At 42.7% G+C, this 24,122-nt stretch overlaps 1 protein-coding gene across 1 annotated transcript in view; it reads left to right on the top strand.

Annotated features, from left to right (window-relative positions):
• Positions 1-24,122, top strand: part of ZDHHC17 (zDHHC palmitoyltransferase 17) — an 86,532-nt gene that overhangs the window by 16,857 nt on the left and 45,553 nt on the right. The window contains exons 2-3 of the mRNA XM_075600207.1: positions 10,943-11,049; positions 14,484-14,606. Of these exons, the coding sequence (XP_075456322.1) occupies positions 10,943-11,049; positions 14,484-14,606 (230 nt within the window). The remainder of the gene's footprint in view (positions 1-10,942; positions 11,050-14,483; positions 14,607-24,122) is intronic.

Below are 24,122 nucleotides of genomic sequence, written 5' to 3'. Positions count from 1 at the left end.
AAGACAGAGGACCAGGAGCGCACTCCTCCAAGGGTATATTAAAAAAAGATAAACCTACACACAGTGCAAAAAAGTTTGATAATAGTGGTTTTTGGTAAATTATCTGTATTTCACTCACATTTCCATGAGCGATAGCTTTGTGGTTATCAATTGATCACCTAATATGATGTTTCAATGGTGATGATTGACAGGAAGTGGGGAGGAAGATCCCATAACATGAAAAATAGAGGACACCGGAATAGTGCAGATAGCTTTATAACATTATTGCTTTTTAATTGACTCACAAACCGAATTTGGGTTCAAGCAGTGGGATCACCCTGGGTCAGGCAATGATGAAAGTCCAGTACTCCCTCCTTCGCTGGGGATCCACCCGTGGTGGCTGTCCACAATGGAGTTTTCTGGGAAGGAAGGACTCAATCCTTTGCAGAAAGTTCATCAGAGTACACCAAAGCTTGACAGTCCTTTTCTAGTCTGATGTCCACCCTAAGCGTTTCATTCTAATTATAACTTCCTCAGAGGTCAGATTCTATCCAATTCAGAATAGGAGTAATCTAAGGTATCCGGCGCTCCATAATCACAATGCAGGTAGGCTATAATCATAATCCCTCCGGAGTCGTATTTTAATAAGTGTGGAAAATAAACACAGGTGGGAGGTGAATATAGCGGAGGAAGGGAGAGACGATTGAATGGAACCCACACAAATGAAGTGAGAGACCGGAGAATGTTCAACCTAGAGTAGCGTATCATTGGGGTACGTAACCAGGTTCAGGATAGGAGAGTATCGGATCGTTGGAGTACTAAGCCAAGGTCAGGACTGGAGACAGGAGGGTGGTCATTCGTAGCCGGATCAGGAGAGGAGAGGTGCGGAATCCAAGAGACAAGCAGGGTCATGCAATAAGAGGTTAAACAGGCACGGCAAGGTCACAGGAGCTGGAATGCAGCAAGGCACAGCGTCACACTAGGCTATGCTCGGCAAAGACTGAATGCAGCAGGAAGGTGTGTGTGTGTGTGTGTGTGTGTGTGTGTGTGTGTGTGTGTATATATATAGGAGGAGCCTCCAATAGCCAGCCAGGGCGGAACAAGGAAGAAGACCTCAAAAGGCTGCTGGTGCACGGAGGTGTGCCCTAGGATGCAGCCTAATCCGAGATGGGGGCAGGACTGATCGCTCGCCGACTCACGCGTGTCACAGAGGTCAGAGTGCGGAGCGCGTCACTCCCACGCTGGTCCTGGGCATCCCTACAGTGAATGGGGGCGGGACTGATCGCGCGCCGCCGGCCCGAGGCACGCCAGTCCTGTCCACCACCGAGGCGGGGCTTGGAACGCACGTCAGCGGGGAGGCTGGACGAACGTACCCGTCGTGCGTCAGAGCGGGGGGCAGAGACAGAATCCGCGGACGGGGAATCAGACCACGCAAGATCCGCTCGCGTAGTGGGGCCACGAGACCGCGCATTCTGAGTGTCTGTCACGGAAGGTTTGTTGAGGTGAGGAGACGGTCTGCGACCACCAGGATGGCGACTCCTCACAGTATTTCTGTCTTGGAGGAGACCTGCACTTTGAAGAAGTTGTTAGAAAACATAAGTAAGCATACAACAGAACAAGACTTTGGACGTGAAACTAGTTTTATATAATCATACCTAATGTTCTTCCTCTATGGCAGAGTTTATTCTTTAGTAAGGGTTTACCCTTTGTGCCTACCCACAAACAAGAGCCTTTTGAGTCAGAAGTGACTGTTTAAAATGTAATGGCAATTAAAACCAAATGATTTTTTTTAAACCCAAGTGCCTACAACATCCTTTTTTACATTTCAAAAGAAAAAGTGTATTTAATCCAGTGAATACCAACCCACATCTTCAATTTTAGGGATTTCATCACAGATGATGCATGAGACTTTATTTGTAAACAAAGTGAGTTATTCCAACATCATGATCGCATAATATGTGGCCATTAAACCATTAAGAAACACCAAGGAAATTATTATTAAATCTGTTGACAAAGGTGGAGTCATAGTTTATTATGAATTATGCATCTTACAAACTCCTCTTATGCGAGTTTGTCCCAACTTGAGGACAAGACTTCTTATATATAATTGATTAGGGACCCTACTTGGTCATATAAGACCAAGATTGATGGGATAATCTGGATGGACTTGACTAGTGGCTGGTTTGGGGAGTGGACTAAAGAATTTCTGATGCAAAAATACCCTGCTGTACTTGCGATATATACATTCTAACCAAGAACCAGAAGTCCCTTACAGCCTCACCAGGTAGACCAATTATATCGACTCGTGAATCCCTATGCAAACCATTGTCACAATTTGGTTGACTTTTTTTTTTTCTTCCCTACAGCTTTAGTCTGATTCCACACACTTAATCCATTCTACCAGTGAACTTGACCATATTACTGATGATATGTTGCTAGTCACACTTGATAGGTCTAGTCTATATACTCACCAAATAAGGAAAGATTACGTTTTCTGGACCTCCCAGTGAGTTACTTGCTTTTACTTATTGATTTTTCCTTTTGCACAGAAACCGTTTTAAATTAGAAAGAATGCACGAACACCAACACAATGGGGCACAGCAATGAGCCCCGTCATACAGTATACCATCTGTTTATGGATGTGTATGAACACTCACCTACTCTGACCCTGTACTTTCTGGATGTATTACATTCGAGCGACGCTACATCGACAATATTTTTCCAGTGTGGGAACGTATAGAGGATACCCTGATGAAATTAATTGATTAGATTAATACCATTGATTCTACAGTTAGGTTTTCCATTTCTTTGAGCAAGAATCAAGTTTAGTTTTCTGGATATGCTAATCTACCAAGATGACCATAAACTAGGTACTTATTGAAAAAGTGATTGTGTTTTATTGAAAGGTGTTATGCCACAAAATAAGCTAATGCAGGAATTAGGAAGGTGCTGACCCTGGATGGACATGACCTCCTGGGTCCTAGACAGGATGCTCGTTGAGAAGATAAACATGTCTGCATTTCAAATACTTTGTTTTCTACGGCCTACATTTTTTAAGGTGAAAATTCTTGAGCACTGGCATATCTTAAAGTGGCACGAATATTGGACACCTTTTCAAAGATCGTCCTCTCTTGTGGCAGCAATCTTCTACAATCTGACTCCGTAGACAAATATGCTACTCCAAAACCAATGGCTGATTTGACCAAAAGATGCCTTCAAATGCCATGTATTAACTGCCAATGAATTGTCCCTGGTACTGAGTGTGATGGTAGGGGTTGCTGGCATCACAAAACAGTTATGAAGCCCAGCTAGCTACCCCTAAATCTATCTAATTTGGCCACCATTGTAAGGCTTATTTTGGCCAAAAGGTATTTAACATCTGGGGAAGGACAGGGATGTGTAAATGTATTTCAAAGTCTGTATTTGTTATTACCTGTAAATGCAATTCCACCATTAGTGAATCACTATTCTTCTTATTTCTATGGAGAAGGCAAGCCACTTAACTTTCTATAGGATTAGGGACAGCTAGGTGTCTGGACTTTTGGGGGAAGGTGGAAGGCTACTGATCAGATCTGGAAGGGAAAGCATTGTCTGGCACAGACTCCCAACCAGGGATGGGTTTTAGCATGCCCTCAGGCTGTTTTGGCAATAACTTAATCTGTGCTTAATTTGTGCTTGAATTGTCCAGTAGAATCTCCCATGTAAATTATAGCCACAGAGGGATATATAAAGGGGTGCTGCTGAGCAGAGAATCAGTTCTACCTGGAGAGAGCCTCTGAGAGCAGAGAGGCTAAACAGACAGAGACACTCTGGGCAGGAGTGTGGAGTTCTACTTCCAGAGAGACACTCTGGGCAGGAGTGTGGAGTTCTACTTCCAGAGAGACACTCTGGGCAGGAGTGTGGAGTTCTACTTCCAGAGAGACACTCTGGGCAGGAGTGTGGAGTTCTACTTCCAGAGAGACACTCTGGGCAGGAGTGTGGAGGTCTGCCTTCAGAGAGCCTCTGAGAGCAGAGAGGCTAACACACTGAGAGACATTCTGTAAAGGAGTTTGATCTTTACAGTGACCAGCTGGAGAGATATCTCAGAGGGGCTGCTGTGTGTGATCAGCACTCTGAGATCCTGGATGAGAAGCGGACGGGACAAGCCTTCTTGAAGCAGGCCCCTGCACCTAGCGAGACTAGAGTCTACTCCCCAGCCCCCCAGTTGGTATTGTATCATGTTTTGTACATCTTTGTTTGTCTGCTGGCGTGCCAGAATAAACCCCATTTTATTCTACAACTTTGTCCTCCCTGGTGCTAGTGATCCCGGTGGTTTTGGTGTTAAAGTACTGGTCTCCCGTGACACTGAGTACAACCATTCATTGATAGGGACATAAATGAAGATTGTCATCTCGCAGTTCATAAAATGTTCAAAGTTTGTTTTATCAAGTGTCATTGCAGTTTATACTACACAGAAAAAACCAGCAGAATGTTGAAGGGAGGCATGGCATTGCATAGATCAGTGAAAGGAAGGCATTGGCAGGAAATTGTGTCAATGATGAACTCTTATCAAAACCAGTTGTGATATATTTTCGCCGGAGAGACCATAACTTGAATACAGTACTGCGAGATATGTGCCTATTGTGCACATCTTGAATTTTACCAAGAGATTAACGCCTCCTGCAATTAGAGGGAAGACTGATTTTATAAATTGAGCACCCACCTAATGGTCTGAACAAGGATATTTTTTTTTAATTGTTTTTCAGCCCTGATGCTACGTTTTTACGTAATCTGATAACATACTAGTGACTATGGAGTTATTTTCTATAACCAGCAATATTGGATTAACTACAGTATGCAGATACCTGATGTTTGTTTTTCCAGTCACCAATGGTCAATGATAAGTGGCTGCATAAAATGGAAAGTCGTGGTATCAACAGCTGAATAATCTATGACTTCCCAGAGTGACCGATGGCTATGGTCCAACCGATTGGTGCACCACGGATCAGGATGGCCCAAGGACTGCCACACTATCTGCACAATCAAATATGACCTCTCTGTAGTTACCAGAGAGTCATAGGTATATGCTGCATAAAGAGGATAGCAGTGACACTGGCTGTCTGTACACCAGTCCCTGACTTCCCTGAGTGGTGAATACTGCCCATACTTCATTGTATGGATTTCTCGGAGTGATAGAGGAAGGCTACGGTCCAACTGATTTGGTACACCACGGACCAGGACGACACCAGGACTGCCACACTATCTGCACAGCCAGATATTACATCTTTCCATAGTCACCAGAGGGGTGCAGCAAACGGTTGCTGCACAAACCGGATAGCTGTGACATCGGTGCTGAGTACTTTGGACAGAGTGGGATTATAGAGCATACAAACAGTTACACACTAGCAATATTTTGTTTGAACTAATTCATGCTATATTGCTACAGTGATTTATATTATGTTGCAATTTGTTTATTGTTGCTAAACAATTCCCCATTAATGAACGTTTTATAGGTTTCAGTCTTTAAAGGCCGCGTCCATAGTGGAATGTGCTTGCTTCCGTGCTTCCTCCTCCCGGCGTCGCGCTTCAAATACAAACTTGTTTGTATTGCGACGTGCCGCTCTCCCTGCACTGGCGTCCTAGTGTTCGTTTTGGCACGACCAATGTAGCTCGCGCCGTATCCTGCACTATGAACAAAGCCTAAGGTTGTCTTTTTGTCTCTGTCTATTTTCCCTGCTCGTTCAGTCTCCCAAGCAGTAAATAGAAAAAAACATAGAGCACTGCAACATAGAGAACTGGAGGCAGGATCAAATGTGAAAAAAAAAAAGTTTTATTAGCAATAATTGCCCATGGAGAGCTTAAAAGACACTCCGATGTGTTTCTCGCCGGACTGGCGCTTTAGCAAAGAGTGCTTTCTCCAGGTAAACTAGAAACCTTTATATAGGAAAGGATCCCTGGCGGAAGCGTGTCAGCTTGTGTCCCGCCAGGTAAAATGACCGCCAACACAGGAAATAATGAGTCATGAGTCAGACCACAAAGGTGGCCGCCCCTCCATCGGGAACCCCAACCATACAAGAAATATTAGTACAGATAAATAACATAAAAAATAAAAATCTAATCTACAATAATAATGATCAAAAAAATGGAGAATGCCAAAATGTGAGGAAAAAATTACTACTAATTACGAATAACGAACTGGAACAAAAGCAAACTAGGAATAATAAAAAATAATAAATAACTGTTACCAGACAAATAGGAACCAATAATGATTAAATATTGCGGCTGTTAGCACATCTAAAAATGACAATATGTGCCCCGCTGGTTCCTAACAAAGTGCCAAAGCAAGCAGGTCTAACTGATACTATATCATTACCTGCAACAGTTGCAGTCTAATGCAATAACTGTTGCAAAAGATCCTTGGATCAAAGACATTGTGACAAGCTACTGCAAAGGAAATCGTTAAGCCAGCTGGTTCCCCTTTGAAAACCGAATAAACTGGAGACTAGGGTTACCTCAAAATAATTAAATGAGGAGGTAACAATAACTCCAATAATCCTCAAAGTGGATAATAATGAAAATCTAATTTTTATTTGCATATTAACCAAACATTTGGAATATTATGGTATCATATATACCAATTAAAGCATCCACTAATGGAAAATCTACATATAGAGTGGAGCTGAAAAAACATCCTTAGTTCAAAATTTAACCAGACTGCAAACGAAAAGTATACTGTTACTCAACATACCATCATATATACTTCAATGGTATTGTCACGGTAACTTATGACAAGCTATAATATTCACCCAAAATACCTGGGTTGAACTGAACACGACTAAGATATAAATAAATATAGTTTATTCCTTGAAAAAGTGAACACACAAGATATACAAATAACAGACAAAATATACACTTACTTAGGATTGGAATGATGAAATAATCAGGAATCTTGATTAGCAATTCATACAGCAATCTCGAGATGACACAAAGACAATGGGCATAGGCTGAGCCTTGTTTATATACAATCTGTCCTATTCCTTAACCTTGGGGCGCCTGGCTGGCTAGCAAATTCCTTTGAAGTAGAATCTCCCTTAGCTGCAAGTGTGAATTATGACACTTACAGACCACTCAGCCCCTTTGTTCCTCCGTCCTATTGTATACAATCAGAGCGGTCAACCTTTGATCAGAGGGCTTATGCTAGACCATTTGTCTGCCCTCCTGACCTATTAACATAGCAGATGGGCTCTGCGTTCTCATGTCAGACCCAAAATACCATTCACAGTTTAATATCTTCACATATTAAAATAAGTGGTTCTGTTGGGCCCAGTGGGCTGGTATTTGCCAGCTTTTCTTGCCGGAAGTGCATCTTCATTGTGGCCAAGTTTCAGCCCTCTGCGACCCCCAGAACCGGAGATACACAAATGCAGGTTAAAACACTTAAAATACAGTATTCTTCCCTTTAAAAATGAATCTCTGCCTTTAACTCTTTCCCCATTGAAATCAATGGTTTCCCCGCCATAGACTTTCAATGGGGAAACGCCGCCATTGAAGTCTATGGAAAAACAAAAAATCTTTACATTTGCCCACACTCCGTCGGGTTGTTCGGAGAGGGCTGGAAATGGACATGCATTCAAGCCGGAACCGTGGCTGCATGCGACCCAACTCCCAGCCGTCTGGTCCCTCCGGAACCGGAGATATGGGCTACACTTTTTACCATTTCGGACCGTTTTAACACCAAGCGTCTTTTCCCCATTGGAATAAATGGCCGGCGCCGCCATAAACAATGCATGGGCTAGTGCCGCCATTGGATTCAATGGGACCTCAGCTCCGCCATTAAAGTCAATGGCGTGACCCTCTTTCTCCGCTCGACCCTTTACGGGGGTCCCTCATTCCCGGACCCGATGGTGGTCGTGTGGGGGTCTCCTAGGGGCTAGGGGCAAAAATAATTTTATTCCCAGGTGCCCTAGAACCGAAGATTCCCACGCCACTTGTCGTTGAACTTGAACTAACAGTGATCAAAGCTCTCTTTTAGAAGATGTTTCCGCTATTGCGGTCTGCGGTTTGGATGGCTGCCAACCTGTTCCTGCAGGCCGGCGTCGAGGAATCCCCATTGAAGTCAATGGCCCTATTGACTTACAATGGGAAACCGCCGCTCCTCCTCTCGGACGCCACCTGCTGGTCGTCGCTGAAAAACAGGTCCAAAACCGCTACTTCTGTAATTGGAATGCATGGAGCCTCAATGGCGACCTATGGAAGGCTGCAAACTGGAGCCTGAAAAGGCGGGAAAAGGGAACAAAGGGCTATAATCACTGAATTAACATTAACCCCTTCCCTCCCGCATCAACCCTAGTGTATGTGTTGGTGCAAACACTGGGATGAGACAATACATTTTTACAGGGGAATATACATTGGGGTTCTGAAGCAGGGTAAAAACACATTACTGGACCACAGTCCAGTTAACCCCTTGCTTCCCAAGTGAGCAGGAGGTGGCCAAATGGGGTGTAACCCCTTTAATCCCGGGCCAAACCACCTCTCCCATGACAGGTATGCACAACATTAAATGAGAAACACAACAGAAAGAGGGGGACTATCGGACACATGGCAAGAACAGGACATATGGGCTAGTTCATAGAAAATGTTTTCTATCCCACTCCGTATTGATCCCCATCGGAGATAGAGTATTGAGAGCATGTATCCAATACATTTCTCTTCTGTTGAGTTTGAGTCTATCCCCCCCCCTCCCCTTCACCTCCTCCCGGATGGGATAGGTACATGTTCGATACCCACAAAGTTCAAATGTGAGATATCACCCGACGAACAACCATTGAAGTGTTTGGATACCGGAAGGATATCATTTTTGTTTTTTTATCGATCTCGCGTGTTCCATTCTCCTGTTCTTTAAAGGTCTGATAGTCCTCCCCACGTATCCATTCGTTCATTTTCCCACTCTCTAGAGCAGCGGTGCGCAAAGTGGGGGGCGCTAGATTGTCTGGAGGTGGGGTTAGAGGCTGACACTTCCCCGAAGGCGTTTTAAAATGCTGGGGATCGCGTGTGGCCTCTGTAACTGGTTTACTTTCCTTGGATCCAATTACACGTCTCCATGGCAAACGGCGTCAAATGACGCAGCGGGTCATATGACATCACATTGCTATGGCAACGTGACGTCACACGCCCCCACGACATCATTTGACGCCGGGGCGAGCCGGAGAGGAGAAAGGGGGGGCGCATGAAGATAAGTTTGCACACCCATGCGTCTAGAGGGATCATGTGACTCTGTTTTTCACAGGCTTTTCTGTCTTTTGTATTTCTTTTCACTTCTGGTGGTTTGGTATAAAAAAGTCTTGGTGTTCCCATGTATACAACCCTGAAGAAGGTACTTTGCGTAGGACCGAAACGTTGGTGTTTCTCTTAGACTTCAAATATATATTTTTCACTGCAGACTCATGCGCAAGTTCATTTCTTCAAACCTTGGTTTTGGTTATGTGTGTGCGTGTATCTCTCTATTTCACCGACAACCATGCATATTATCTTGCTTTGCTGTCGCAAGGAAAGGTTGTGCTGTTACTGGAGGCACCGGTGACTGTGTGACGCACGCACACACACACACACACACACTGACGCACAGAGCTGCTGTCAGGAGGATGGGGGGTGCCATGCAGCTCCCCCCTACTGTACACACACTCATTGGCTCCTAAAAATTCTGTCTGGTTCTCAAGTTTTTTTTTTTTTTTTGTCCAACTGTGTGTGTTGATTTACAGGTTTAATTGTAAGCACCTACTTCTGAAAAGCAAATAAAAATGTGTTGTGTAACCTGACTTTATTTTAACGATCTAATTTTCATTTTTTATATTCTGTGCTGTGCCCTAGAGTGCATGTATAGACACAATATTGTGCCGTTTCCTAATTGTTTTTGGTGCTTTTTAAGCGCTATGAACAATATCTTGTTTAAAATGGGGACATGATCAATATGTTTATTTGGCTGTTCACTCCCAGACGATTAATATGGGCAGTTAAAACAGTGTGAGGAGGTGTGAGAGACTGGAACGTGTTTGGAGAACCAGTGTGAGAGTATAAGTCTCATGGTTACTGTTCAATGTGATTTCTTCCTTACTGTACATCATTTATTCGGTGTCTGGTTTGAAGGGGAAAAAAAGTTGTCTACTGAGTTGGAGAAGATGTGATCTTTTGGTAATACCACTTTGAATTGTATACGAAAAAAAAATGTTTGGAAAAATCTGGGCACTTTTTTTTTTAAAGTTGAATTAAACGGTGTCTAAATAATTATTGTTACATATACATAGTCTAATTGAAGTAAGCATAGTCTCATGCACTTATGCCATTTTTGATTTGTTTTTAAAGTGTCCTTTGATTTCTATTACATGTTTTAAAGGAGCCATCCAAGCAATTTCCTAAATGGTGTATTTTTTTTAAAATATATATAAATATATCAGTTCTGTAATATTAGATATTTACTCCTTTTTCTTCTTTTTTATATATATATAAATTTCATTCAACTCTTCCATTTTGAATGAGTTTTTTTATCCTTGCTTTCTACAGCAGGCTTTAGCCCGCCTCTTTGCAACATATTCCTGTTTGTGATTATTTGTTGCCAATATTCCCAGCAGTTTGAGCTGTAAACTGTAACAATAGATATTACCTTTGTAATATCCGGACACATTGTAGCTACTGAGTTACCCTGGCTGTCTCTAACATAATGGCTGCTTCAATCAGTATTTTGACAGATTTATAACGGGGGCACCAAACGATCTTGTGTAAAAATGTAGAATTATACATCGTCGCATGCTTTACATATAGAAATAATAAACACAAAAATACAAATTGGAAAGTAGTATTGCTGCTTTAATGCATCGCTGAGACTCTGAAAGCCACAAGCACTGATGGGAAGAAATAAGTTCTACAGTAGCAGAATGTAATTAACTGGTAGCTATTTTAATAATTGAAAATCTATTTTTTGTTTTAATAGGAAATCAAGACTCAGAGCCATTTTAACCATGGTTACAGCAGTGAATCCGTTGGACGTAAAAGCCACATGGATGATTATAGCACATGGGATATTGTCAAAGCCACACAGTAAGTTTTTCAATCTGCACAATTCATAAAACCTTCTTTGGAACATAATTTCACTTTGGCTTATGGAAATCTGAATGCATTAAATGATACAATTGGTCTTTTTATATGTTGGAGTACCTCATAGACTTAAAGGTGTAGTCCCACATACTTTGAAACTGTGAAATCCTAGTTTTCTCATTTAAAGTATTTGTAAATATATTACATTGTTTTTCTTTCTGTCCACCTTTTTATGATGTTCAAAAAGCATCTTTCTTCATTTCTCTATCATTATTAAGTTTATGTGAATTTGTGTCAACAGCATGTATGCTTTATGCCCTCCCACTTTATTTACCGCAGTCTCTTCAAACGCTAGTCTGCACATAATTTACTCCCCCATTCCCATAATCCCTCTGCAATCCCTGGACAGATCCCAGCACTGCCAAAAGTAGCACGCTTTCAGTGGCAGGTAACAGGCCCACCTCTGCTGTCTGCTCAATGTGCACAGTAAGGCCAGGTCCATAGTGCCTTCGCCCGTGTAGAGGCATGCATGGCCTTGATGTCGCCCGCTTGAAGCGGGTGCGGTTTTTGGCCACGGTACGCGCGCCGTCTAGGGATGTGCCAGTGATGTCACTGAGCTGGTTCGCCCTCATTGGGCAAACCGCTCATGTGACCGGCCTGTCGCACCAAGAAATCAGTTTGAACTGATTTCTTGCGCAACGCGCGCCCCCTCCCGCTTCTGCGCCTGCACGCCACGTGGACGCAAATACTGCCTTAAGGCAGTCTGTTTGCTCAGCATGCGGACGCGTCCGCACGGTCTGCGGTACCATGGCCCCAGCCTTACTGGACTTTGAACAGCTTCACGCAAAGTTACCTACCTTTTATGATGATGAACCTTCTGCCTTACCTCTAGTCTGTTAGGTACTGTTGCCTCTTGTAAATGTTACTGTCTCTATTTAATACAAACTCCTCCCACCTGGACCACACCCAATATCATCTGACACCCTGAACTACTCAAAAGCCTTGCATTATCTACTAAATGTTGATGGAGGACTCTAAAAACCAGTACACCAACCACTACTCATTCTAATGGAAATCATCGCAACCTTACAGCCTGCAAACAACTACTCACATTTTTATTTATACGGTTACTCTCTTTTTAGCAGGGGATATTGAACTGAACCCAGGCCCTCCCTTTTCACCTATGACCCATACCCCTGATCATGCCCCTTTCAAATTCCTGAAAGGGCCATCTGTCTCCCACATACATATCTACAGTCCGTTGCCCAAACTGGATGAACTAAGGGCATGGTGCCTTATCCATAAACCCATAGCCATCATCCTCACATAAACAGGGCTAACCCCTAAAACCTTCGATGCAAATATCACCATTCAGGGATACTTCATTTCTAAGGAGTCCCCAGAACAAAGTCCTGTGTCAGTGCGTCAGAAGAAATATTCAACAATAATGGGTTGATAGATGGACTGGCTGTTTAAACCCAATCAGGTATAACTGCATGAATAAAAATGAAATGCCAGAGACTTGTGGTATGGTCAAGTAAATAACCTACAATGTAGATGACTCCTATTAGGGTAGAAAACACAGGTCCCACGATGTTGCCTTATGGGGCTGATGGTGTAATCACGGCCGTGACACAAGGGCAGACACCCATCAGACATGGGGCTGGTGTCATCTGGAGTACACTGCAGGTAAAGTTCTGTAAAGTATCAGTGAAATATTGAGTACTCTCAACCTCCACATGATCTGTCCAGCGATTTAGTCTCCGGTGTCGGCGTGCACACGACAAGGTTTGAAGTGATATCTGGACATATTCCCACGGGGGAAAACGTAAAGCAGTGCACAGCCGCAAAAAGGGGTGGAGGCTGGATCACATGAAAACAGTTTTATTCCACCATAACAGCCCAATTAAGACATCATCCTCAGGGAACGGTAGAAGATACTCTAACATGTTTTGCGCATATTGCTATGTATGTTTTTTAAAATACAATCAAATCAGAAAATAAACGAAAACACACACTGCTCTGTAAGCAAGATATTTCTCACCTGGAACAGCATACAGATGAGTTTTAGTTTGGTATTGTATTTCAAAGCTCACCGTTCAGGTCAATTGATGAGTGTACAGATCGCCAACTTGGACAGCAGTGAAATACAGGACTCTCACGTGTATGCCCTTCTCAACCGGTTGTTTGCTGCTATATGTTGGTGAACTTTTCCACAAAGAGGTAACGTGTTCCGTGCGAAATCCATAAGGGACAGCAAGATGTACAATTCACTCTTTTGTGGTGTTCTACAGAGGCTAGAGTAACTATAAAGGTATTGAAAAATCGGCTGGTAAAAAGCAGGAACTAGAGATTTTTTTTTTTTGTTTTAAATTCAGTATATTGAACATTTATTTGTAAAACCACACAATCCTTCTTTAGCTAAGGTGATTGTTTTTGTATTCAAGAAAGCCAACGTACAAGAACAATTTTATTAACTAGTTTATTTATTTTTTTTTTTTTTGAGTCGCTGGCAAAAAAAAAACTAAAATCTGCGACAGCCAGCTGTGGTAGTGCCCATTGTGGGGTCCACGCTTCTGGATCTGACCCTCCCGCAGCGATTAATCCTCGGCTGCCGAAGGCAGTTGTCTTTGCTACATTTGTAGTTCTGTAGACCTTGGGATTTTTTTATTTTTTTTTTAAATATATACTTGCATGTATTGTCAGATATACAGATGCAGCGGCCATTATCCGAACACTTGACGCGTTGTATACCTCGGAATACCCATGTCATGGCCCGGGATTTCTTCTATCCGTACCGCCTTAAAACGCGAGTGCAGAAAATGGCATTTTAGTGTTCTGGTTTTTAAACACCTGAAATTGACACAGTAGCACAGTACTGTGCACATTACAATTCATTCATTTCATTGCTTTTAATTGCACACAATCCATGAAATTCAAACAAAGCAACCGCGATAAACACGTGTGCCAGGGGCGATTGGCCGCGTTCATGCCGCGTGGAGTACAGCAGCGCACACGGAAACGGCTCCGTGATTTGTTTGAATAACGGCCGCTGCATCTGTATGATAATAGAACCGTGAGCATTCATAGTTTGTGAACTTCACTAGTATCAATGTAAATGATTATAAACCACACACCATCCATATTGGCTCAATATAGTAGAGTGGTAATATGGCTCTTGGAATAGCAGTGTTAACGTTGGGTCTTCAAAAACTGTAGGGCACTGCAAACTATTCCCATGACAACCCTAGGTTAGGCTTGTACTATTGTATGACCGGTTCAGCAATGTGTCCTTGAAATGTCCATTAATGGAAATACAGAGACTGTTTTAGCTGCAGGCGGTGGTGAGAAAATCTATGCTGTAATTCATACAGTATACAGTGGATTTTCGGCTTTGCCTGTGCGCTTATGTCTGTGTTTTCTTGTTTGCTTTGCAGGTATGGAATTTATGAACGCTGCAGAGAGCTGGTAGAAGCGGGTTACGATGTGCGACAGCCGGACAAAGAAAACGTTACTCTGCTTCACTGGGCTGCAATCAACAACAGAATAGATCTGGTCAAGTAGGTATTACTGTAATGGCCAAATACAAGCCAGTGGTATCCGGAGCTTTATATTTTACATTAACTACTTTATAGCACTATTATAGATTTATAAAGCACAAATGTGATCCGATCATTACATTCTTACATAAGCTGCATGTAGCTTATTCATTGTGCATAAAGTGCATGGTTTAATCTGGCTATTTTTTTTTCAAGCAGGAAATATAAACACTGCAGAGAAAACAAAGGGTGTAAAGAGACTGCAGTGTTATTTAACCTCATTGGCTTCTGAAAGCCTTGGGTAAAGATGTTATGAAAATCAATAAGAAATAAAAGGAAATACATAAGCTTAGAGAATGAAAGGTAATTCATGGTATCCATAAAGGAGAACAGCTGCTGTCACTAATTTTAGATTAATGAAGCAGGAAGAAGAGGTGGTTGTGATCCATGTGCCTGGCAGTCTGTTACTGCTTATGATTGGGAGACCAAGCTCCATAAGACATTAATTATCGCAATCTGCAAATGTGTTTCCAATAGATAAACATTCAGGTGGCGCTGGTTAAAAACAAGTACAGATGTAGCAAAAGGTTATTATTTAGTTCGATTTTGTCCCCTCATTGACATGTATACTAAGGTTCTCTGAGCGTCAAGTGATGGTTACAGTTGTACAGTTTTTCTGCTCGGCAGAATTATACATTTTAGTCCTATAAGTGAATGAAAATTAATCCGTTCGTTCATCAGTGAGACTTGCTATCGAGCACTACATAAATTTGGATAACAGTTCATAATCCCCCTAGTGGCCATTTATTTAATCAACTCCAGTGGTTCCTTATTACTATTCAAATTATACCACAAAAGGGTCTATCGAGAGTGTAACAAACAAGTGTCCGTTCATATAGTCTAAGGAATGTTATGCGTGAAAGACACATTGGGACCTATGTACTAAGCAATGCATATTGTATTTTAGGCTTCAAATTGATGCCCAGAAATCCCACATGAATGTGTGCTTGTGTGCAGCTATGGTCTAACCTTATTTTTCCCAATGTGCGTCTAAAGCAGCAAAAAATGGTTTTGGTCAAATATTTTGGTGCATGTAATGGAATGCTCTTGGCGCACAGATTATAATGGTATGTACAGATCAACCCCATTATAGCGCGATCCGTTACAACGCGAATCCGCTTATAATGCGATGCAAGCGTGGCTCCCAATTTTTTCGTATTTATGAATACTTTACAACACGATTATTGGTCTCTTAAATACTTTATTGTACAATGCATACAATTGTACATTATTTCTAATGCGATCCGCTTATAACGCGATGTGTGATTCTTTGGACCCCAAACACAGCGTTATAAGGGGTTGAGCTGTACTAAAAAAAATGTATCTCTAAAAGTAGAACATGCGTCAGAATCGTTTGCCAAATTGAACTTGGCATAAACCCTAGAAAGTCTGGTTATATTGTCAGAGCAGAATTAAGTTGCTTTGTATCAACCAATTATTATTATTTTGACGAAGCATGGATGTTTCATTATATAGGTTTACAGTGTATTATTTTCTCAGTATGACTATTAAAAATATTACACTAATAATTAATTTTTTACCAACACTAATATCAAATCAATAAAATACACACAGTTCTGTTTTAATTTAAGTTGTATTAATCAGGTATTCAAAGTTCAAGGATGAAACAAAAGCGGCACTCCAATGGTCTTTAGCAATAAAAAGGTGGGTTTATTAAAACTGCAGTTCAAGTTGCTGTTTAAAAATGAAATGAATAAAATCAAATTCCATTGAATATGTGCATCAATGATTCCTGAAGAAGCTGTTAGCGAAATGCGTAGAATCCGTCCAAGCTGCGCAGAATACAAGACGAGGAGTCCTGGCAAATAGTACTATCGCGTCCCCACAGTGGAGTAATCACTGGAAGTGACGGAGGGATTTGGAAGTGAGACGCGCACCAGCGATTGAGACGCCACGGACACGATCCCCAGCACTCGTACAATATCTATTTCTCATGCACCTAGAAATCCACTATATTGCACTGGTCGCACTATTTTTGTTCTTTATTTATATTTTCATATACACTGTGAACACTGCGCTCCCATCACCTGGAAGAAAAATCATCAATACAATCTACACACTGACAAGTGATTAGCCAATTTGCTGATCTATCAGTTCTCCTGAGATTCGACTTGGGGGTTCACAAAGTCCCTGTCTGTGCAGCAGAAGAGGACCCAAGATGCAAAGTTCTCTGTGGAAGATCATGTGACCAGGCAATCACTAGATACAATTGGTTCACTGCTAGAGAGAGGGCAGGGCTTAAAAAGGGGTGTGCCAGAGCCTGTTTCAGAAGGGGAAGGGGATGTGACTGTCAATGGTTGCTATATAAACAAAAAATGCTTGTTACATTACAATACATTAAAAATGTCTTTAAAAATAGTTTTTATTTTAAATTTCTTTAATTGCTACACATTTTTACACAGTCCAGAACTGCTTTATTACAAAAACACAGCTGTAGGATATTGCTTGAACTGCAGCTTTAAGCAGTGATCAACGTTTCCGTCCGCTTGCGAACAATCATCAAGATAACATGCATACAAAACATTGAGCCTAATATACCCTTTCAGGGCGCCAAATCTCCTAACAAGACTGTTGCAAAACAGATTGACCTTAGTGTTACTTACATGTCGTAACGTGATAAGCAGTGTCGTAAAAAAATGTTAGTGACGCAACATACACATGACATAATAAACACACATAGATGTCCGCAATAAATAACATAAATGTGACGGGGAACCTAAACACTATCCTGATCTATAAACAATACCCTGCGTTGCTGAAAACTAGGTAAGGGACGTTGTAGAGGCCTTGCTCTATCCCCCGACATTTAATTTAAATGCCTTGGGAAAGAGTGCGGGGCCTCTGTAACCGCCGAACCACCTCCCTCCCCCCCATGTGCAAAATCGTGTGCCCCCCATTTTGCGCACCCCTGGGTTATACTATGTGTCCCATGTTAAGATATGATCTAGTATGTATGGGATACGTTCACGTTATGATCTGTATATGTATATTTTAGCAATGAGCTTAGTACATTGAAACCTTACTGTGTGATGGGCATGTATCGGCCCTTGTCAATCCTTTTAGTGTTATATACAGCAAACACCTTTGTTTCTTATTCCGTTTTCTACGTGTTTCTATTTCAAAGGGTTGATGCTGTCTGTAGTGATTGCATACTGTACGTGACTCAAGGCATTCCCCCATTGGCCTATTTGATGCCCGAGCACTTCTATTACCAGTTCAAGTTTTTGCTATGGGCTGGCTGGGCAGTAGTCATCGCTCTAATCACTGATCTTCTTTTCCAACTCCGAAAATATACCACTGTTTATTTTTTTAGTTACTGTTTATTATTTGTATTGTTTATAGATCGTCAGGATAGTGTTCAGGTTCCTTGTCACATTTGTTATTTATTGCTGACATCTATTTATGTGTTTATTATAAGTCGTGTATGTTGCATCCCTTTATCATTTTTACAACACTATCACTTTACGACATGCAAGTCACTTTATGGTTAATCTGTTTTGCAAGAAGATTTGGCGCTCTGAGAGGGTATATAGCGCTCAATGTTTTGTGTGCTTGTTACCTTGATCAAGGTTCGCAAGCGGACCGAAACGCCGATCTCTGCTTAATAAAACGACTTTCTATTGAGAGAGACCATTGGAGTGGCGCTTTTCTTTCACCCTTGTACTTTGGACTTCGGTGGTGTTTGCGAAAGCATCGTTCTGAGCGCCTGTGGCAGTTTGCTGTATTCCGGGTGTGCGCCTCTTCTGTGCAACATCAATCAGGTATTCAACAGGACGCATAGTTTCTTGTTTAAAATTAAGCCTTCATTCATACAGCGCTCTTTTTTTTTTTTTTGTGGGGGGGAATTGGTAGTTGCCGGCCCTCACCCCCCCCCCCCCCACCCCGCCCCAACACAAGAAATGTGGCCTAAAATATGCAAAGTGCTCTGTGCTGTGTAAGTTAAACTAGTGGCGATGATGGGAAACCCCTCTATTATTATTATTATTATTATTATTATTCCCTGAACAGGAAAGAGGGCAAAGTCCAGCAAACTCACCCAATAATTAAATGGGTATTTGGATATATCATTATGTATAGTAGGTAAATTGATTATGTTGTGTGTCAGATCAGTGTAAACATCTGAAAAGCAAGTCTTGCAAAGGAAGATTGGGAACAAATGCGGGTAAGGTGATAATATGGCTTTGCACAGCGTACACGTTAATGCAGCAGTCCAAGCTGCAGGGTTTTTTTTTAATTTATTTTTTTTACATTTTTTTTTCCTCCCCATTTAATATGTGCATCAATACAATCCACACAATGATCAGTAATTAGCCAAGTTGATGATTGGCTAAGATTCAGCTTGGGAGTTCACTAAATGGCTGTTGGTGCAGCAGAAGAGGACCAAAGATGCAAAGTTCTGGGGGAAGATCATGTGACCAGCCAGTCACTAGATACAATTGGTGCACTGCTAGAGAGAGGGCAGGGCTCCAAAAGAGGTGTGCCACAGCCTGTTTTAGAATAGGATATGACTTTGTAAATGGTTGTTATAGAAACAAAAATGCTTGTTACATTATAATACATTAAAAATGAAATTCAGAGTTGTTTAAAAAATATGCTACAAGTATTTTCTCAAAGTAGTACAGAACTGATTTTTTAAAAAATTTTTTTATTTAAAAGACACACAGAATTTTGCTTGGTCTGCAGCTTTAATGGGATCCTTAAATGTTCGTGGCCAAATATCATTAGTGCAGCTTTGATACAAATTGAACTGTGTAGCATTAAGTGTGGAATATCTGAAAGACTTGCACATAACAGTGCTATGAATTGCCTTCATTATATTGTATTACTTGATTACAATATTTCATTTTTTAAGCAGGAATGTGCAAATCTTACTCCTATTGTGAATGATAGAGATAGTAGGGGAACCCCTGCTGCAGCCGCAGTGGAATAATGATGTGAACGGTGCTTTGGGTGTAAACACTGTAGTAGATATGGGAGAGAAAGAACCCAATGTAGCACTCAGGTTCACACTCTGGAGATGAGTGAATGAATTAAAAACATAATCTTTATTAATAACAACATATATAAAATATTGATCGAACGACATACTGAAGGTGAGTTGATCCTAAATAAAGATAGCCATATTGGCTCCGGATCAAATTGATAATGTGTGCCAGATAATTTTAATAAACCACTGGTAATATGTCAACACAGTGTTCCTGATGCGGACCTGTGTGGTGGGTGATTACTCCAGGTGTGTCCGGGTAAGTACTGAGATTGCAGATCACAAGGATAAATTATATCCTAGTACTTAATAGTAGGTGTGACCAGTAGCAACTGATAGACATAAAAAACAAATACACTATGTATATCAGTAGTGGTAATGTGCAATCAGCTATGCTCCTCTGTAGGGATCTGTATGCCCATATCAGTGTCAGGATGACCTGAGGTAACCCTCTGGGTGCTGTACTCCAGGGGTGTGGTGACCTATATTAACCTGCGTGGCTAAACTCAGAGGTAAGTATCCTGACTATAGGTCGTGGGGGAGGTCAGTATCCCAATGAGGGAGACACTGATACTAGGGGGCAGGCTGGTATCTCACACATAAATCAGAGGGCTGGGTAGTGGTAAAAGCTGAAAGATAAAACCTCACAGATGCTGTGCAGAATACCAAACACGACAAGGCAGCTATTGTGTTGCTGCTGGCAAGGTACCTCAGTACTTGTATATAACGGAGCACTATTCCTGTAAACACCTTTGAACGAGGCTAAGAGTGACCGTCGGGGCACTTATATCCTATATAGAACTGCACTAGCAGACTACCGAATCAACTCGCGGTCTCATAGAATCATGTGTAGGCAGTAACTGATCTGCGCGTGCACGTGTATGCTAGGAGCCGACGCGCGCGTTTCGCGAGAGGCTTTTTCAAGGCGAATGGTTAGTATCACTAAGGATACCCTGCAGGTAGGCAGGTATATATAGGGCCCCCAGTGAACGCCATGAATTAACCCCTGGTGTGCCATGATATGCTTGGTCCTGTGACTAAGCACAGTAAGTATGCCAATGTGTATAACTGCATATCCAGCACACTGAAGTATTAAAAATCTGACTAAAATTGTGTGTGGTTATTGTGTGGTGTGTGGTCTAATATGATCATGTAAATGTGTACATTATAATGTCAGGGTCCAGAGAGGCCCTGTTTGGGGATAATATCACCACTCTTGGGTGGTGGTGGTCTGTGTACAGGATTGGGGAACTACCTGATGCAGACATGGCAATGCTGTTCAAATGTATATATATGTAAGCGGTTATGAGGTCGCGAAGCGGTGTAGGGTGGACAGAGAGTATGTACAGACATGATCCCAGATGATCTCAGGATGAGTGGATATACACTGCCTATAGGAATGGGGTATAGAAAAACCCCTCATTCAGGCCTCTGGGTGCCAATGTCCCAAGTGTGTAGATCCATTGGATCTATATATATATATATATATATATAATCTTAATATATAAAATCAAAGGTTGGTACTAGCTGCGGTGAATGTGATTGGTCCGTGGCCACCCCGACTGTCATTGCCCAAGAGGTACGCCCCACTGTGACACACACCGCCCACACGACTGTCATTGGCCAAAACTTACACTGACATCACTGACACACCCCTACTTCACTGTCACACACTTGCACTGACAGCATACCCCCAAAGAAGCCCTGCAGAGTAATTGGTAAGTTCATCTCACACTCTCACCCCTGTGTGTACACACACACACACACACACACACACACACGCCTATTAATATGAAGAATCCCTGCAGAGTCCTTGGTAAGTTCATCTGACACTCTCACCCCTGTGTGCACACACACACACCCCTGTGTGCACACACACACACACACACACACACACACACACACACACACACACACACACACACACTTTACTTTGAAATGCACCACTTTCAAATTCCCCTTCCTACATATTAATATGGCCACTTTTCTATTCCCGTTAAACACACAGTCACTATCATCCCATCATACACACACCACACACTCACTGTCATCCCATCATACACACACAACACACACTTGACATTTTTATATATGCCCACATGCCCACTTTAACATTCCCCTTTTTCTATATGAACACTTTACATATGCCCACTTTCCAATGGCCACTTTGAAATGCAACACTTTCAAATTCCCCTTCCTACATATTCATATGTCCACTTTTCAAATGTTTCACACAATGCCCACTTTCTCACTTTCTCCATCCTGTGTAAACACTTTAAATCATAACCGCCAGCTTTACCTACGCACTTACTGTCATCCCATCATACACACACAACACACACTTTACATATTTATATATGCCCACATGGCCACTTTAACATTCCCCTTTTTGTATATGATACACACAGCACACACTTTACATATTAATATGCCCACTTTCTCACTTTCTCCATCACTTTCTCCATCCTGTGTAAACACTTTAAATCATAACCGCCAGCTTTACCTACGCACTTAATACTTTTTTTATAAAATGGCCGCAACAGCAACTGACATGTGCGCTCCGCACAAACCTATGCACAACACCAACTGACATGTGCGCTCCGCACAAACCTACGCACAACACCAACTGACATGTGCGCTCCGCACAAACCTACGCACAACACCAACTGACATGTGCTCCGCTCAACTACTACATTATTCAGTACTTCCCGCATTAAATCATCACCGCTACCTTTAAAATGCCCGCACAGCAACACTGGAACAGTCTACCACTTTACATATTAATAAACACTTTAAATCATAACCGCCACCTTTACCTACGCACTTAATAATTGAATTGTTTTATAAAATGGCCGCTACAGCAACTCACATGTGCGCTCCGCACATTACCTACGCACTTACCAATACTTTTATAAAATGGCCGCTGGCCGCAACACCAACTTACATGTGCTCCGGTCAACTAATTAAATATTCAGTACTTCCCGCATTAAATTATCACCGCTACCTTTACCTAAAATGCCCGCAACACCAACTCACATGTGCGCTCCACACATTACCTACATGTGCTCCGGTCAACTAATAAAATATTCACTACTTCCCGCATTAAATCATCACCGCTACCTTTAACAAAAATGCCCGCAACACCAACTCACATGTGCGCTCCGCACATTACCTATGCACTTACCAATTCTTTATTATTTTCTACAACACAAACTCACATGTGCTACGATTAACTACTAAATTATTCTGTATAACAGCAACTCACATGTGCTACAACAACTGACATCTCCGTTATCCCGCACCACCATGTCGCTATGCGCTCCGCTTAACACCATACCTTTCTGTATAGGCTCAGGCACAAGACGCATGTGTCGCTCAATTAAAACTTTATTAACACAAAATGTCACTTGTGCGCTCCGCTCCGCTCAACTGTTACATGCACGCTGTACATGGACGCACGTTTATTTCACTACAGTGGCCGCAACAACAAGTCACATATCCGATACCCCGCAGCACCCTTCCTCTTCCCCCCCCCCCAACAACAAAAATTACTCTTCCCCCAACACACACACCTTCCAATTCACACCCCCCCCAACCACCCATACTCTTCACCCCCCCCCCCCCACCCACCCTTAATCTTCACCCACCCACCCTTAATCTTCACCCACCCAACCACACTTACTCTTCAACCCTTAATCTTCACCCCCCCCACCCACCCTTAATCTTCACCCACCCCCCCAACCACCCTTAATCTTCACCCACCCCCACAACAACCCTTACTCTTCACACACACCCCCAACCACCCTTACTCTTTACCCCCCCCCCCCCCCCTTAGTCTTCACCCCCCCACCCAACCACCCTTCCTCTTCCCCCCCCCACCCAAACACTCTTCCCCCCCAACACACCCTTCCTCCCCCCCACCAACATCACACACCCTTCCTGTTCACACAAACTCTTTCCCCCCCCACACCCACCCTTCCTCTTTCCCCCCCAAACACCCTTCCTCCCCCACCAACATTCATTTCCACCCACCCTTTATCTTCCCCCCAACACACATCCAGCCTTTCTGTTCCACACCCACCCACATACCCTTTCTCTTCCCACCCCCACCCACCTTTACTGTTCCCACCCCCACCCACCCTTACTCTTACCACCCCACCCACCCACCCTTACTCTTACCACCCCACCCACCCACCCTTACTCTTACCACCCCCACCCACCCTTACTCTTACCACCCCCACCCACCCACCCTTACTCTTACCACCCCCACCCACCCTTACTCTTACCACCCCCACCCACCCACCCTTACTCTTACCACCCCCACCCACCCACCCTTACCCTTACTCTTACCACCCCCACCCACCCACCCTTACTCTTACCACCCCCACCCACCCACCCTTACTCTTACCACCCCCACCCACCCTTACTCTTACCACCCCCACCCACCCACCCTTACTCTTACCACCCCCACC

This window comes from Ascaphus truei, chromosome 5 (assembly GCF_040206685.1).
Source record: "Ascaphus truei isolate aAscTru1 chromosome 5, aAscTru1.hap1, whole genome shotgun sequence".
Lineage (NCBI taxonomy): Eukaryota > Metazoa > Chordata > Amphibia > Anura > Ascaphidae > Ascaphus > Ascaphus truei.
The sequence above is the reverse complement of the archived record's forward strand: the minus strand, read 5'-3'. Positions and strand labels throughout refer to the sequence as shown.